The sequence below is a fragment of the Aedes aegypti genome, chromosome 2, assembly GCF_002204515.2.
Source record: "Aedes aegypti strain LVP_AGWG chromosome 2, AaegL5.0 Primary Assembly, whole genome shotgun sequence".
NCBI lineage: Eukaryota > Metazoa > Arthropoda > Insecta > Diptera > Culicidae > Aedes > Aedes aegypti.
This window is the reverse complement of record NC_035108.1, coordinates 67543507-67557883: the sequence shown is the minus strand read 5'-3', so window position 1 is coordinate 67557883 and position 14377 is coordinate 67543507. Positions and strand designations below refer to the sequence as shown.

Here is a 14377-nt window from a genome sequence, read left to right as displayed (position 1 = left end):
TGAACCTTCAACATATTAGTTATAATTTTGCTGGATACACTAATGTCAAAATATTTGTCCATTTTTTGTTATATCAGTTTCAAAATGGATTGTCTTAAACGAACTTTTGCCCCACCGGTGGGGCAAGAGTTCAAATCTAGTGTGAGGCAAAAGTTCGTTGGCTAAAACACAAAATATCGATATTTTTATGACAGGCATACCTTGAACCAGCCGTAAACTTAAGATTGCCGAAAAATACACACTTAATTTTCATCAAAAACTTGCACAAAACAAATATAATTGTAATATATTCAAAAAATAGCAGTTTTTCGCAAAACTAAGGGGAAATTTTGGTGACATTGTTCGCACGATCAGGCAAATTTTGCTTAATTTGAAGATAATATGTGTATTATGTGAGTTTATACATGGGTCGAACTTTTGCCTCGCTGATTCGAACTTTTGCCCCACTGTGGGCCAAAAATTGTTTCCAAGCATTTATGCAAAAACTAATACACCTCAAAGCATCCTTATTATAGGCCTAGAAACGCCCTTACCTAAAATATTGAAAAAGATATTATCTTCATTTGGTTCCATGCAACGAAAGTTTGACCAAAAATTACAATATTCACGACAAAAAACAACAAATAGCCATAACTTCTGCAAATTTCAATCAATTTTTTATGATATTTGGAGTGAAAGTCTCTTACTTGAATAAAATTCGAGCCACCATGATATTTATAAGTTTTGTTTTGAACAGAGCTAGAAATCTCAAAAAAAAAACTCTTGCCCCACTCGAACTTTTGCCCCACTTTACTCTATGCATGGAAATCAGATTTTACTCGCTTTTCTTAAACATTAGCATGATTTGTTAATGTAAATCACTAGATTGAAGCCTTGCGAACAAGTAGAGTACTCGGAATTTGAAACTGTCTGGAATTCTAATTTGTGCGGTATTTCTAAAAGGACACAAAACTATTCTAATCCTATTCTTGAGCCCCTTAAGGCTACCATTGTTCTCATTATCATAACAAAGGTCATTTTCGGCAAAAACTTAATCAAACATCAATATTGAAAGATTTTTATAGTTTTATTGTTTTATGAGCTAGTGCTTAAATAAAAATTATCGCTGATTTACATTAGAGATGACAACTGTGGACAGAGTGTGTGTGTGTATGTGTGAATGAGTTTGTGTGCCGACCTTGGAATTCCATAGAGCTGAAATCATCTTTGCCGGATTTCGTTCATGATTCCCCAATAAATGTTTTACACATTTTGCGCATTACGAGCTTCGATGTACCGCAGAGCTCGCAGAATGTAGTCCGGGATTGGTGGTGGCGTAGGCAGATGCACTCCCTGCGGGTGGTATCCGTTTTCATCGGCCGTGTAGGTCAGCACAATTGGAACGCCGTCGTCACCGACCCAGGAAGCGGACCCCTGCACTGCCACACCTCCTTGGCCGCTTTCCTCCTGTTGGATGCCGTTGCTGGTGGAGAACTTCCAGCCGTATTTGCCGTCCGCTTCCAGGACGTTTTCCTGGGTGAGGATTTGAGCGTTAGCGTCATCGAGGGCAGGGGCAGCGGCCACCAGAGTGACCAGCGTGGCAATGGAGACGATCTGTCGTGGGAGGAAGTGCGAGAGTTGAATAAAAAAAAACTAAATTGGATATAGCCTGCTTATCAGTATAATGTTTGTATTATCACTTCCACTATTATTATCTGAGAGATGTCTATGCCAATTGACTATTTTGCCATTCGTTTATTTTGTGACAAGCACAAAGATACTCTATGCGAGACAAAAAACCAAACTTAATCTATGTCCAGAAAAGATAATCTAACATATATATCAGAAAATTTGTCATATAGTGTATAAAGTTCAAAGATCATCAAAGTAAAATTATAAAAACATAAAGTATGGTCGACGCCCCTTCAGTATATTTACTGAAGTCACACTGGTGACTTTCTACAGCCGTGTTGCTATACATCGTTGAAAAATATTTTTTGACAAGAAGGTCAGGAGCTATATACCGAAATACCATTGATTCACAGTTCAATTTTCTTTCGCTTTAAATTTGGGCTCTCTTTCACTTATAGTAGACATATTGTTCCTTTAATTTATTTATATATTTTTTATTAAACAAAATAATTGAAGAATTGAAAACTTTTCACATAAATCGAATAAGCTTTTGATCCATTATTCAAAGGGAAAATATAAAAGGTTTTTTAAAAATACGATTTTAGTTCATATTTTGCATACACCGTGAACCTAGTGCTACTATAGGAACAAAAAATAGAAATAGTGCTATTTTAAGTACATGTATTCCTATAGTGGAATAAGTGGCATTGGGTACAAACATATGAGTTTCCGCTCCCCTTATACTTTTTCTTATCCTCGCCGATTTCAACTAAGCTTGTGATCTTCTAAAAAAAATCTCGAAACTCCTTTTAAATAATTGAAAATTCATAGGAATTCCTTGTCATTCTAAGAGATCCTATTGAGATTTTCTTTGAGATTTCAGTGTGGATTCTGTGATTCCAGTAAGGATCTTGGGTTCCCAGTTCCACTGTGAATTTGAAGATTGAAGTGTGGATCCTTATATTCCAACCGGGATTTTGTTTATTTATTGTGAATCCCTTTGGTAACAGTAAAAACTTAGGGTCAAAGTGTTGATCATGGGATTTCAGTGTGGATTCTTTGAAAGCAATGTAAATCTTGGGATTAAAGTGTTGATCTTGTTATTTCAGTATACATTCTGAAAATTCCTGGGATTCTAGTGTGGAGCCTGGATTTCGAGTGTGAATCCTGGAAGTTCTCTGTGGATTCAGGGATTGTAGCGTGGATTGATGTGGATCCTGGGATTGTAATGTGAAACGCAGAATTTCAGTGGATTTTGGGAGAGATCCTAGTTTTCCGGTGTGAATGCTGGTATTCCAATGTGAATTTTGGGGTTCCATTTGGGATCCTGGTCTTAGAGTATGGATTCTGGTATTTCAGTATATATTTTGTGATTCTTGTGTAGATTCCAGAGTGGATTCTGATATTCAAGTGTGGATCCTAGGATTTTATTTTGGATGCTGGGAATCCATTGTGGACTCTGAAATTCCAGTGTGGATGCTGGGAAAACAGTGAGGATCCTGGGGTTCCATCGTGGATCCTGGTACATCACTGTGGATCTTAAGATTGTGGCGTTGATCGTGGAATTCCAGGGTGAATGCTCTGATTTCAGCATTGGCCCTAGGATTGCAGTATGGGTCGTGGTATTCCAATGTAGATCTGGGTGTTTCAGTGTGAATTCTAGTATTCTAGTGTGGATCAGTATTGATCCCCGGATTTCAGTGTGAATACTGAAACTTCAGTGTGGAACCGAGGAATCTTGTAACTATTTCAGTGAAGACTTTCAGAGCAGATCCAGAGATTCCGTTGTGAATACCGTTATTCCAGTGTGCATTTTAGAATTTCAGTGATGGATGGATTGTAGGAATCCAATATGAATACTGGGTTTGCAGTTTGGATTCTGGGGTTCCAGTGTAGTTCCTGGGAATCCATTGTGGATCCTGAAACTACAGTGTGGATCCTGGTATTTTAAGATGGATCCTGGTATTCCAGTGAGAATTTCAAGAAAATAACGTAGATCATGGTATTCCAGTGTGGATCTCGGGATTCCAGCGTGAATCCTAGGATTCCAGCATGGATGTTGGGTATTCAATTTGGGTCTTTAAATTGCAGTGTGGATACTAAAATTCCAGTGTAGTTCCTGGGAGTCCATAGTGGATCTCGAAACTACAGTGTACATCTTGGGTTTCCAGAGTAGCTGCTGTGATTCCAGTATGGATCCTATTATTTGAATGTGGATCCTGGGATTCCAGTAATGATTTTAGTATTTTAGTGTGGATCCTGAGTTTCTAGTATGGAAATTGGGATTTCAGAGTGAAAACCTGTGTTTCCATTGTGGATCTTGGATTTTCAGTGTGGATACTGCGATTCTAGTGTAGATACTGGGACTCCAGTGTGAATACTAAAATTCTAGTATGGATCCTAGTATTCCAATATGGACTCTAGGATTCCAGTTCACAATGGTCCGAATCGACAATTTAGCAGGAAAAAAGTGTTTTCTCTGTTTTCGTCGATTATAGACGTTCGTTGTCTTCAGAGAAGTTATTTGTAATTGAATTTTGCATCTTCAAAAGTTGAATAGGGTGGTGCTTCTTTAAGTTTACATTTTGACTTTGATGAAATTTGTGGTTGCGCTGTTCTGTAAATTTTTAGAAAATGTTATTTTGAACAACTTTGTTTAAAACACTCATTTGAGCTAAGTAAATTAATTATGAAAGTTTTAACGTAGGGTAGCCCTGAAAAATCAGTTATTTTGGCCTAACTTTTTTAAATTAATTAACTTATTACGCGTGGTAAAGATGGACAAATAATGGGTGAAATTATGAAAAAAAAACCCACGTGCTCAGCTGGGATTTGAACCCAGGACTCTTGTATGCTAGACGAGCGCTTTACCAACTAAGCTACCGAGCCACTTGGTGACCCAATAACTGAGTTGGTTACAAGTTTAGAATTCAAATCCCTACAGACTACGCGGACCCCGGTCTCGATAAATACTTGTTTTTAATTATGAATCGTGGTTTTCGCAACGGACTCATGTTCCGTAACCGGTCGTTTGAGAACGTCGCGACCCATTGGAAGCTCACGCAATAGAAACCTCAACCAGTACAGTTGCTGGCTAGTGTTGTGTGCTATTTCATTACCTAAAATATAATGCGCTCTAGGGGCCCAGATAGCCGTAGCGGTAAACGCGCAGCTGTTCAGCAAGACCAAGCTGAGGGTCGTGGGTTCGAATCTCACCAGTCGAGGATCTTTTCGGGTTGGAAATTTTCTCGACTTCCCAGGGCATAGAGTATCTTCGTACCTGCCACACGATATACGCATGCAAAAATGGTCATGGGCATAGTAAGCTCTCAGTTAATAACTGTGGAAGTGCTCATAAGAACACTAAGCTGAGAAGCAGGCTCTGTCTCAGTGGGGACGTAACGCCAGAAATAAGAAGAAGAATAATGCGCTCTCGGGCTAAGCATTGGATATAAATAAATAGCGTTGTGTTTGGATGGGCATCTAATTCTTCCAAAAGAGGTACACTTTGCGAAAAAGGACCACGTGATTATTGAGCTGAAGTCGAATTCAGGTTAACATCTGCGTCGATGAGTCCTCTCATGGCGTAGGGGTAACGCGCCCTAACTAGAGATCAAGGAGTCGTAAGCTCGATTCTCACTGAGAAGACGTGTAACTTTTTCGCAAGTCTTCACATCAATTTGTCCATTTAATCCAATTGCAAATTATATGTAATGTTTAGCTCTTCGGTAGTTGTTAATATTCTAAAAGTTTGCAGAAGAGCGCAGCCACAAATTTTATCAAACAAAAAAGTTTGAGTCAAATTTTGCACCAAAATAATGACCATCCTATTAAAATTGTCTCTTAGAAGATGCAAAACTGAATTATGAATAACTTATCTGAAAATAACGAACGTCTAAAATCGACGAGAACAGAGGAAACACTTGTTTCCTGCTAAATTATCGATTCGGACCATTGGGTTGTGTGAATAGGGTCCTAAAGCCCTGTCCTAATTTTAGTACCAAACGGTTAAGTTTAGGCCAGAAACACATGTATACTCAATTTTTGAATGCTTTTCGTTGGTTTACGTTAAAAAACATTTTTTTTCTGATTTTTGAGATTTTGTCACACGCCTTGGTTTAAACTCAAATTTTGGGTGTATTTTGTTTTCCGTGTCCCTTTCGGAATGTCAAATAGGAACAACCCCAGTGTTAAAAAGATGAGCCCCTGTGGCGTTTTTGCCGACTCAGTGAACGTCAAACATGATCTGAAGTGTCAATGTTCAAATTTGAACCTATTTTTGAAATTAAATTCCAAATATGATATAACCGTTATTTGAACAGAAAAAATTGCTAAAGTGTTTGCAAGAACATGCTCTTTCGTTTTGTTAAATTAAAGCAAGATTTCATTGAAAATTTTAGGACCCTATTCTGGTATTTCAATGTGAATGCTGGTATTCGTGTTAGGTTTTTTATTTTGATAATTCTGGGCTATCAATGCCAATACTGTGGGAATCAGCCGAGAGTTATGTAGACTGTGCCAATATTATTTTTGAAATGCTGTTGAAATAGTGAGATAGTTGTTTGAAAAAAAAAACATCGGTAGTCTTATGGGTATAATGGAATTCTTGGAGGGAATCCTTAGAGAGTTATGCGGCTAACAATTATTAAATTAATTAACTCATTAAACGGGGTAAATATGGACAAATTATGGGTGAAATTATGAAAAAAAATCCAGGTGCTCGGCAATTATTATTCCTGAGAGAGTCCTACGGAAATACTTTGGGAATCATTTAACAATGATCAGGAATTCTGTTGGAATTGTGTAGAAATATAGCGGGAATTTTAACAAATTATGGAAGTCCTTATGAGCATCTTGGATAAATTACAATAGAAATTTTGTTGGAATCCCGTGTATATTTTTTGAGAATCCTGTGGAAATCCCATGGGTTCTTATTGGAATTCTGTATGAAACCTTCAAGAGTCCCGTGAAAATTATATGGAGACAGCTTTCACAATTCGTCTTAGCCCTCAGTGGTTTCCATGATGGCAAAATATTACCATATTTGTGGTATGTACCCCGGAACTATTTGATACTAACGAGCCTACAGTAAAATAAAACAGGAAAATGCGAATACTTAGCTATGTGTGTGCATGTATATGTAAATGTGAGGTTTTCATAATTTTGAAACAAACTTTGTTTCGTTATTTTTATCCATGGTAACATATTATTACCGTTACATTATGTATGTCACAATATCTTGTAACTTTTTATTACTCCCTATCACCTTCGAACATTTGCGAAAAAAAAATAAGACTTTATTTTTTCAATATTTTGCGCGCATACGACCCACTGTGTACCATACAAAAATGTGACCGTAGATATGACGTTTTTCGCATTCTCTTACCATATTGCGATACTGCTATTGCGAAATAATTTGGGTGTTAATGATATAATTCATAAATAATAAATAAAGCCTATTTTCAATAATTATGCACGATTCTCTCTTAGAAAAAATAAGTCAGTAAGGAGACATGACCTTTGCTCCAGAAACCCTATTTTTCTTGATGGTGAATTCCGAATAACAATTGAAAATGGCCTATTTAATTATTATTTAATTAATGAATTGCTGCAACAATTATACAACAATAATGCTTGAAGTATCTCGAGTACGGCCATTTCTACATAGGTGATAATGATGATCTTTATGCTTCATAATAATTTCAAGATTCTTATCTAATAATCGAATCGTATTTATTTTTATAAACAACCATTATATTGAAAAGTTGTTGTTTTTAGAAAAACTTTTTCATCAACAATTTCTTTATCGTAAAATTTTGTTTCCTCCAAAAATTCTATGGTGAAAGTTTTAAAATTTGAAAAATTGGGGTTATTTAAACAACAGCTTCATTGTTCAATTTTTCATGATAAAAAAATAAATATTTTTTCTGTGTATATTTTTTTCTTGTAGTCCAAATGGTTTAGAAGAAATTCCCGATGGAAAATTTTCTTTAAAATCAACAGTTTTAGAACAGAATTTTTCAAGTAAATTGCATGCAAAAACTCATAAGCTTTTTTAAAAAGTTATTCATAAGTCAAAATAATCGATTTACCTACAGAAAACACTTTTTTTTTTACCATACCTAAAACATGTGTGAAATTGACAGCAAATAAAAGATGACAACTTTATGACTGAATCATTTTTGTCGGCTTGGTTCACCGCATGATTTTGCGTGAGTTTTTCTAAGCAGATCTCTAATGAGTTTTCTCTCGTGGGAGTGCTTGTTGATTGAGACATAAGAGTTGTCTATCAACAATGGCCAAAGGTCTAAACTTTCACATATGAATTTACTGAATCGCAGAGTAATATTCTCCCAGATTTCTGGAAATGAGTTTTACCTCCTGGGAGTAATATGCGCAGAATTCTTGGTAGGGGTATACAAAAATGCACAGGCTTTTCGTGAAATCTTAGACAGGATTCCCCATGATTTATGGATACGATTTTTCAAGGGTACCATGTACAAGATTGTCTCAGAATGTGCAACATGATTTCCTTGTACTTTTTCTGCAGTATAGATTTCAATAATCAGTTTTTATAAAATCCAGTCGAACGTTAGAATGAAATTCAGAAAAAAAAAATGTAGGTAGTAATTTCAAAGCAAATTTAGGCAAGATTTTAAATGATTTCTTTTGTAAAATTCTTGTCTTTTAAAATTCTAGACAGAATTGGATTGTTTAGTGAAGTAAAATTTGCAGTTTTTGTAGCTCGATCGAAAGAGCACATTTTTCTTAGTATTACACGATTTTATTGCACTTCAATATCTTTAATGTTGAAATTATAAACGACTTAAAACAGATTTCAATCCATCGACATTTCAATTGGCATAATTACAGCTCGTAAAATTTGCCAAAGGGTGATACAAAAGTGATTTCCTTACTTATTTCAAACGTGTTTTTGAAATAGTTCCAAACCACGTAAAATTGTGAAACTTTGAATTCTTTTTCAATTTTTTTCGTAGATTCAGAATATGTAAAAAACTGGATACCCCTGAACAAGCTAATTCTTACTTTATTCTGACTCGCAGAATTTCCTCATTTCTACTTAAAACATTATTTGCTGGATTTCGAATAATACTAGGTGGGATTATGGCAAAATTCTGAGTTTTATTCTAATAAAATCCTAAGCACTACTTTCATTAACGAAGCTAGGGATTTTTTTTAAGGGGTCTTGGGGGCTGGAACGCTTAACGGAATTAATTTCGATCGCAATAATCATCATTTTTACTAATTGGGTAGTGTTCATTGATAAGTAGTGATTTTATTTTTTGTGATTTTGCACATTATTTATATTGGTAAATTTCAATTGTCACTGCAAAAAATATTCATTTCTTGAGGAATCTCTATCAAACTTCGTCACCCTTTCTTTCCCACGACTTCGATCCACTATTACTCAATAAAAAAAAGTTCTTATAAAAAGTGCAAATAGGCTAACAATTTTAAAATCAGGTGAACAAATTTAGTTGTTTTTCAAAAGTAAGGTTTTCTATTGCAGTAGTTAGTTTACTATTGGATACATCTGACCAAGAAATAATTTTCTAAAAACTATTACATAGTATTCATGTGATTCGGTTTGTCGCAGGTTCGTCGAAAATCAATGGAGCTCTGGAACTACCATATGGGAAAGAGAGGGTTGACAAAAACAATTGAAAAATTCTATCAGAGGATGCTTTTCAAAATCTTTAAAACATTCCTCCCAGAAAATCCTAACGTATAAATTCCAATCGTGGTTCAAAATATAATCCAGTTATTCATAAATAAATTGTTTGGGATTTTCTGGAATAACCTAGAGTTCTTACCAAAATTGACTTCAAGATCACCAAGTTGGGATTCTTGCCACTTATTCTTTAGAGCAGGGTTTCTCAACCGGTGGTCTGCGGACCCCTAGTGGGCCGAGAAGACTTCCCAGGGGATCCGCGAAGCCGTTTTTAATAAGTGTTATTTTTGTATTGGTAAAAAATAAGAGGAATTTTTTTCCTCGCTTGTTTTGCAACCTATGAATAGTGGATTTTTATTTTCAATATTAGAAAAACAACTTTTTCTACACAACTATTGGTAATATAATTATAATGCAATACTGTCCATGTGAGATTACAAGCCTAACTTTTAGTGCAAGCCAGAAAACAAAATTAACATCTTTCCTAGCGATTTCTGTCATTTTTCAAGGCTAATCCTTGACCATTTTTGAGATTCTCGAAAAGTTTTTGAGAACATCCCTAAAACCATTGGTGAAAACTTCTTGAATCAATCAGCAGGGTTTTCAATGAGATTTGCAATAGATATTCACACATTCATGATCCTAATTTTTTTGTTTAACAGATATCTGAAGATATTTTCAAAACAGTTATCGGTAATATTTTAACAGCTTTTGTTTGGTTCCTTAAAAGCCCAATAGAAAAGTTTTTTAAAATATTTAATGAAGCTTTTGCAGGTGTTGAATCCTAACATAATAAAAAAAACTATTCACGAGAAAAGTACGAACTTTTGGTAAATTCAAAGAAATCTTTCAAATCTAGTTAAAAAAAAATGACGTTTCTCGTATAAAATTTCAGTTGAAATACTCTGAACTGGACATATTTTTGAAAAATTTTTGGAGGTAATATCTATTGAAATATTCTCAACTAACTTATCTATTGTTGAATTTTATAAGATCCTTTGAAAGTTTTCTATCGGATTTTTGGAAAGATGTTTGATAGACTTCTGATAAGCGTAAGATTTTTAGTGGACTCCGAACGATCTTGGAAAAATTCTTTCATTATCTGTGGTGGATTACAGAGAAAATTATCGGGAGTGTCTGTCAAGGATATCTGTCGATGAATAATGTTTGAACAGCTTTCATAAACTTTTGTTTAAAGATCATCAATTTTAGAGGTCCGCGGAAAGTTTGTAAAACTTTGAAGTTCAAAAAATAAACTTTGAAGGGGCTCACAGTTTCAAAAAGGTTGAGAACCACTGCTTTAGAGAGTTCACTGACAGTTTTTCCAATGCCTATGAGGTTCTCTCTAAAGATTCCATTCAGATTCCTTCAACAAATTTTATTTCAGGAAATCCTTTGAAAATTCTTCAAAGTTTGCTTGATAAATTTGCAACATTTAATTATTCATGACTTTATGCTGAAACCTTAAATTATTCTTCCGGGTACTACTCTAAGGATTCCTCCTTATATTCCACAAGATTTTCATAAACATTTCGTAGTTATTTTTCAGAGAAGCTCTGTGCAGATCTATTTGCATGTTTTTACATGAAATTCTTCAAAAATAAAATTCCTAAAAATGTCCCGGAATTATTAATTTAATTTTTTTTAAATGCCTACCTAAGAAAATTTAAAAATAAAATCAAAACATGCTACAAATTGTCTAGCAGAATACGATCAATTGTTTCCGAATCTCTTCCGTTAGAATGTAATCCTAGGATTCTGTTTATGTGACGAGTTCATATAGAAGTGGCCATAGAATTTCAAAACGAAACCTTTTTGAATTTTTATGGTATGCATAACAAAAGCTTATTCCATGAAAAAAAAAACGAAGTTAAGTTTCGACTTTGACTAGGGTGAGCTCAGAAGATCCTCAAGAGTCAAGCCCTTATTGGATTATTTTGCTTTGTTATTTCAAAGAGTTGTTAAGTATATGACCCTTGTTTGAAAAGACCCGAAAATAACTGGAGTAGATTCGAAAATGAATCTTTTTTCAAAATAACGACATTTAGTTGCAAGTAAGATGTTTAAATCTTAATCAAAATATAAGATAGATAGATTTCATTTGTACATATTTCAATAAAAAAACGTTCACAAAAACACAAACCTTTTGAAGAAACATATCCATTATAGGGGTAGATCCCCCAGTACCGGACACTTAAGCCGTTAAATTCATTATTCGAAAAATATTGGTTTTATGTGTTCCTCTTACTCATTTATGATAAATATTATCATTTTCATAGTGTACAAAAATAAATTTGAAAATATAAATATCAAATTCGACATTGCATTTTGATGATGTATTTTAGTACCAAATTGATCAATCTTGAAAGGTGGCACCCAAGACCGGACACAATCTGGGAATGCCTCGAATTCTGTAAATTTGAAAATTATTGAATGTTTTTACTATAGGAATAGTATATAATTACCAATTCAATGCATTTAAAACATTTGCAAGAACAATTTGAGTTTTCCTTATTTTGCAAGATGCCCTTCAAAAACCTCTTTCATATATGATGAAAAATAGCACATTTTACGATGTTGTTCTTTGTTGTATGTTTGATACCATGATCGACGGAATCCATGAAAAATGAAAGTATTTTGAGACACTGGTGCAATAATTACAAAGATATCATATAAAAAATCAAGCTGTCCGAAACTGGGGGACAGGAGACGCTTAACCAAAATTGTAATTTGTCCACGTTTATTTCAATTATGGTACAAAACACATTCATACTATCAAATTAGGATTTTGTTCGATCATGCTCGTGTGATCCAAAGTATTTTATCATATTCAAAATAACTACTAAATAGGCTCAGAATCAAGGCGAAACGTCAATTTTTTCAAGATTTTCAAACATTTCTCCTTTTTTAAAAAGGCATGCATATTTCAAGGATGTGTTATTCTACGCAAATATTAGTCTCCATAATAGCTTTCTTTTCTACTAATACACCATCTTAATTGGACCATGATTTCCCAATTTTTCGACTTTGTCCGGTATTGGGTGCTGTCCGGTACTAGGGGATCTCCCCCTACGTTGATGAAATGACAATAAAAACCAGAGATCCGGTTCTTATCTGTCATCTTAAAGTGCTAAGATTATGAAGAATGCTTAAATTTATCGGTTTGACACGCGAAGCTTCAATCTCCAAGCATGAGGCTACGTGACACGAATTATGAATCAGATAATTTCTTCTTGAATGTTTCTCTGGGGAGCCTCGACAGACCCAGATACCACTCGCATAGCCAATTACGCTTTGTATTCTACAATTTAATTATACTAACTTTCTCAAACGAAAAAATCTGCAAAAGATAGTTATAATCAAAATTTTAACAATATTAAACCACAAAAACATACGATACTTAGAAAGCAAAATTATTAAAATGAACACAATTCAGATATGAGATCAACCACTTTTCGGGGAAGAATCACGTCTCAGTTTGTCACGCTTCACTATAAGTTTAAAGCTTTCACAATTCCTTGGACCTCTGCTACATCCCTCCAAACAACAGACACAATTCCAGAGTAGTGACTCTCTTCCCAATTCATTCATCCATTGAGCCGCTAACAAATTAATCCTTCTTCGATGCAACCGTTTCCCTGTTTTCTGTTAGTTAGCACTCCCTCACACACTTTCAGTAATTGGCACGTTTTATTAGACAATTAGCACCTCCGCAGTTGGGAAAGTATTGAACCACATCCCGTGATACTATGTAGACGATTCTCACCAGCTTCATCATTTTGCTGCTCAGTTTTGTTTCCTTTTTCACCTTTTGTAACGAACTAAACAAAATTTGGAGCGATTTTTAGTAACACCTAACAAGTGGCTTTGTTCTAGTTTGACGCGCGGAATGATACTGATCTGTGGTTTTCGAGAACGGCATCATTTATATGTGCGATTTCTAGTATTTTTGGGGCGAACTTTTGGGTGACATCGTTACGCACGCCGCGACTGAGAATGCTCTGCGAGCTGACGAATGGGAGGTTGAATGGACGATGATGGTGATGTGAAGATCGAGGACCTGATCGAGTTTTGCTTTCGTCCACCTGGTTTTAACCTGCTCGTCGCTTGGGAAAAGCAGACGTAGTTTGAATGGACCTCCGCCCAAAACAAGACCTAATGAAAAATGTATAATTTTGTTGTTCGTTCAAAAAATTTTAAGATTTCCTAAAAGAAAATGTAAGATATCGATACACACATTGAATTTTATTAGGGCTTTATGCATAGTTGTATACTACTTTTCATAATGGTAGGGTAAAAGGTAGTAAAACGAACACCTCAAGGATATCACCTTGTTTGTGATGGAGAAATGATGAATTTGTATAGTTTTATCGCAAAACATCAAAAATAGGGATGTTATATAAAGTAGTGACATGAATTCGGATTAAAATTACGGTAAAATTTCACCGTAATCTCAAGAGCTGAAGGTTCGGTGAAAAATCACCGAACAATCTGTAAAATCGTCGAACAAAATCATAAAGAAAAACAAGAAAATGGGTCGACCGGGAATCGAACTCCCGACCTATCGATCAGGAAGCAGGCTTGCTACCACTAAGCCAGCTTTCACTGCTTGTTAGTGGTGTGCCAAACTGAAACAAAAGGAAGCTCATGCCTGCCAGAGCGGCTGTCACACGATTGCACAGAAGTTCGGTGAAAATAATGCTTTTACCGAACTGTTCGTTAGTATTTCACAGGGTTACAGTAAAATTGTTTGTTTCACGGATTTTTTCCGGTAAAATAGTAGATTTCACCAATTTTCTCCGGTAAAATAGTTGATTTCACAGATTTTGTCGGTGAAATAGTAGATTTCACAGGAAAATCTGTATTTTTATTGTTTACAGTTCAAATTCGGTGATTTATTTCACAGGATACTGCGATTTTTTTAAGTGTGTACATATTTTTTATCGTTGGCAAGAAAAATGATTTCGGATTTCGGGTACCCGGCTGATCCCTGAATGTATCTCAAGAGGACATTTTCTGAAACTCGTTTGCAACTCAAGATTCAGGATTTTTTTCTCCTGAATTTCAAAGCTA

The 14377-nt window shown here is 35.0% G+C and overlaps 1 protein-coding gene across 1 annotated transcript; it reads right to left on the bottom strand.

Moving 5' to 3' along the window:
• Positions 1 to 1047: 1047 nt before the first annotated feature.
• On the bottom strand, positions 1048 to 13242 carry LOC5570387 (pupal cuticle protein Edg-78E). The gene is made up of 2 exons (XM_021841116.1): positions 13071 to 13242; positions 1048 to 1593 (listed from the first exon to the last, which is right to left on the bottom strand). Exons 1-2 carry the CDS (start codon positions 13080 to 13082, stop codon positions 1243 to 1245), a joined length of 363 nt encoding a protein of 120 aa, XP_021696808.1. The 5' UTR covers positions 13083 to 13242; the 3' UTR covers positions 1048 to 1242.
• Between the last annotated feature and the right edge of the window lie 1135 nt (positions 13243 to 14377).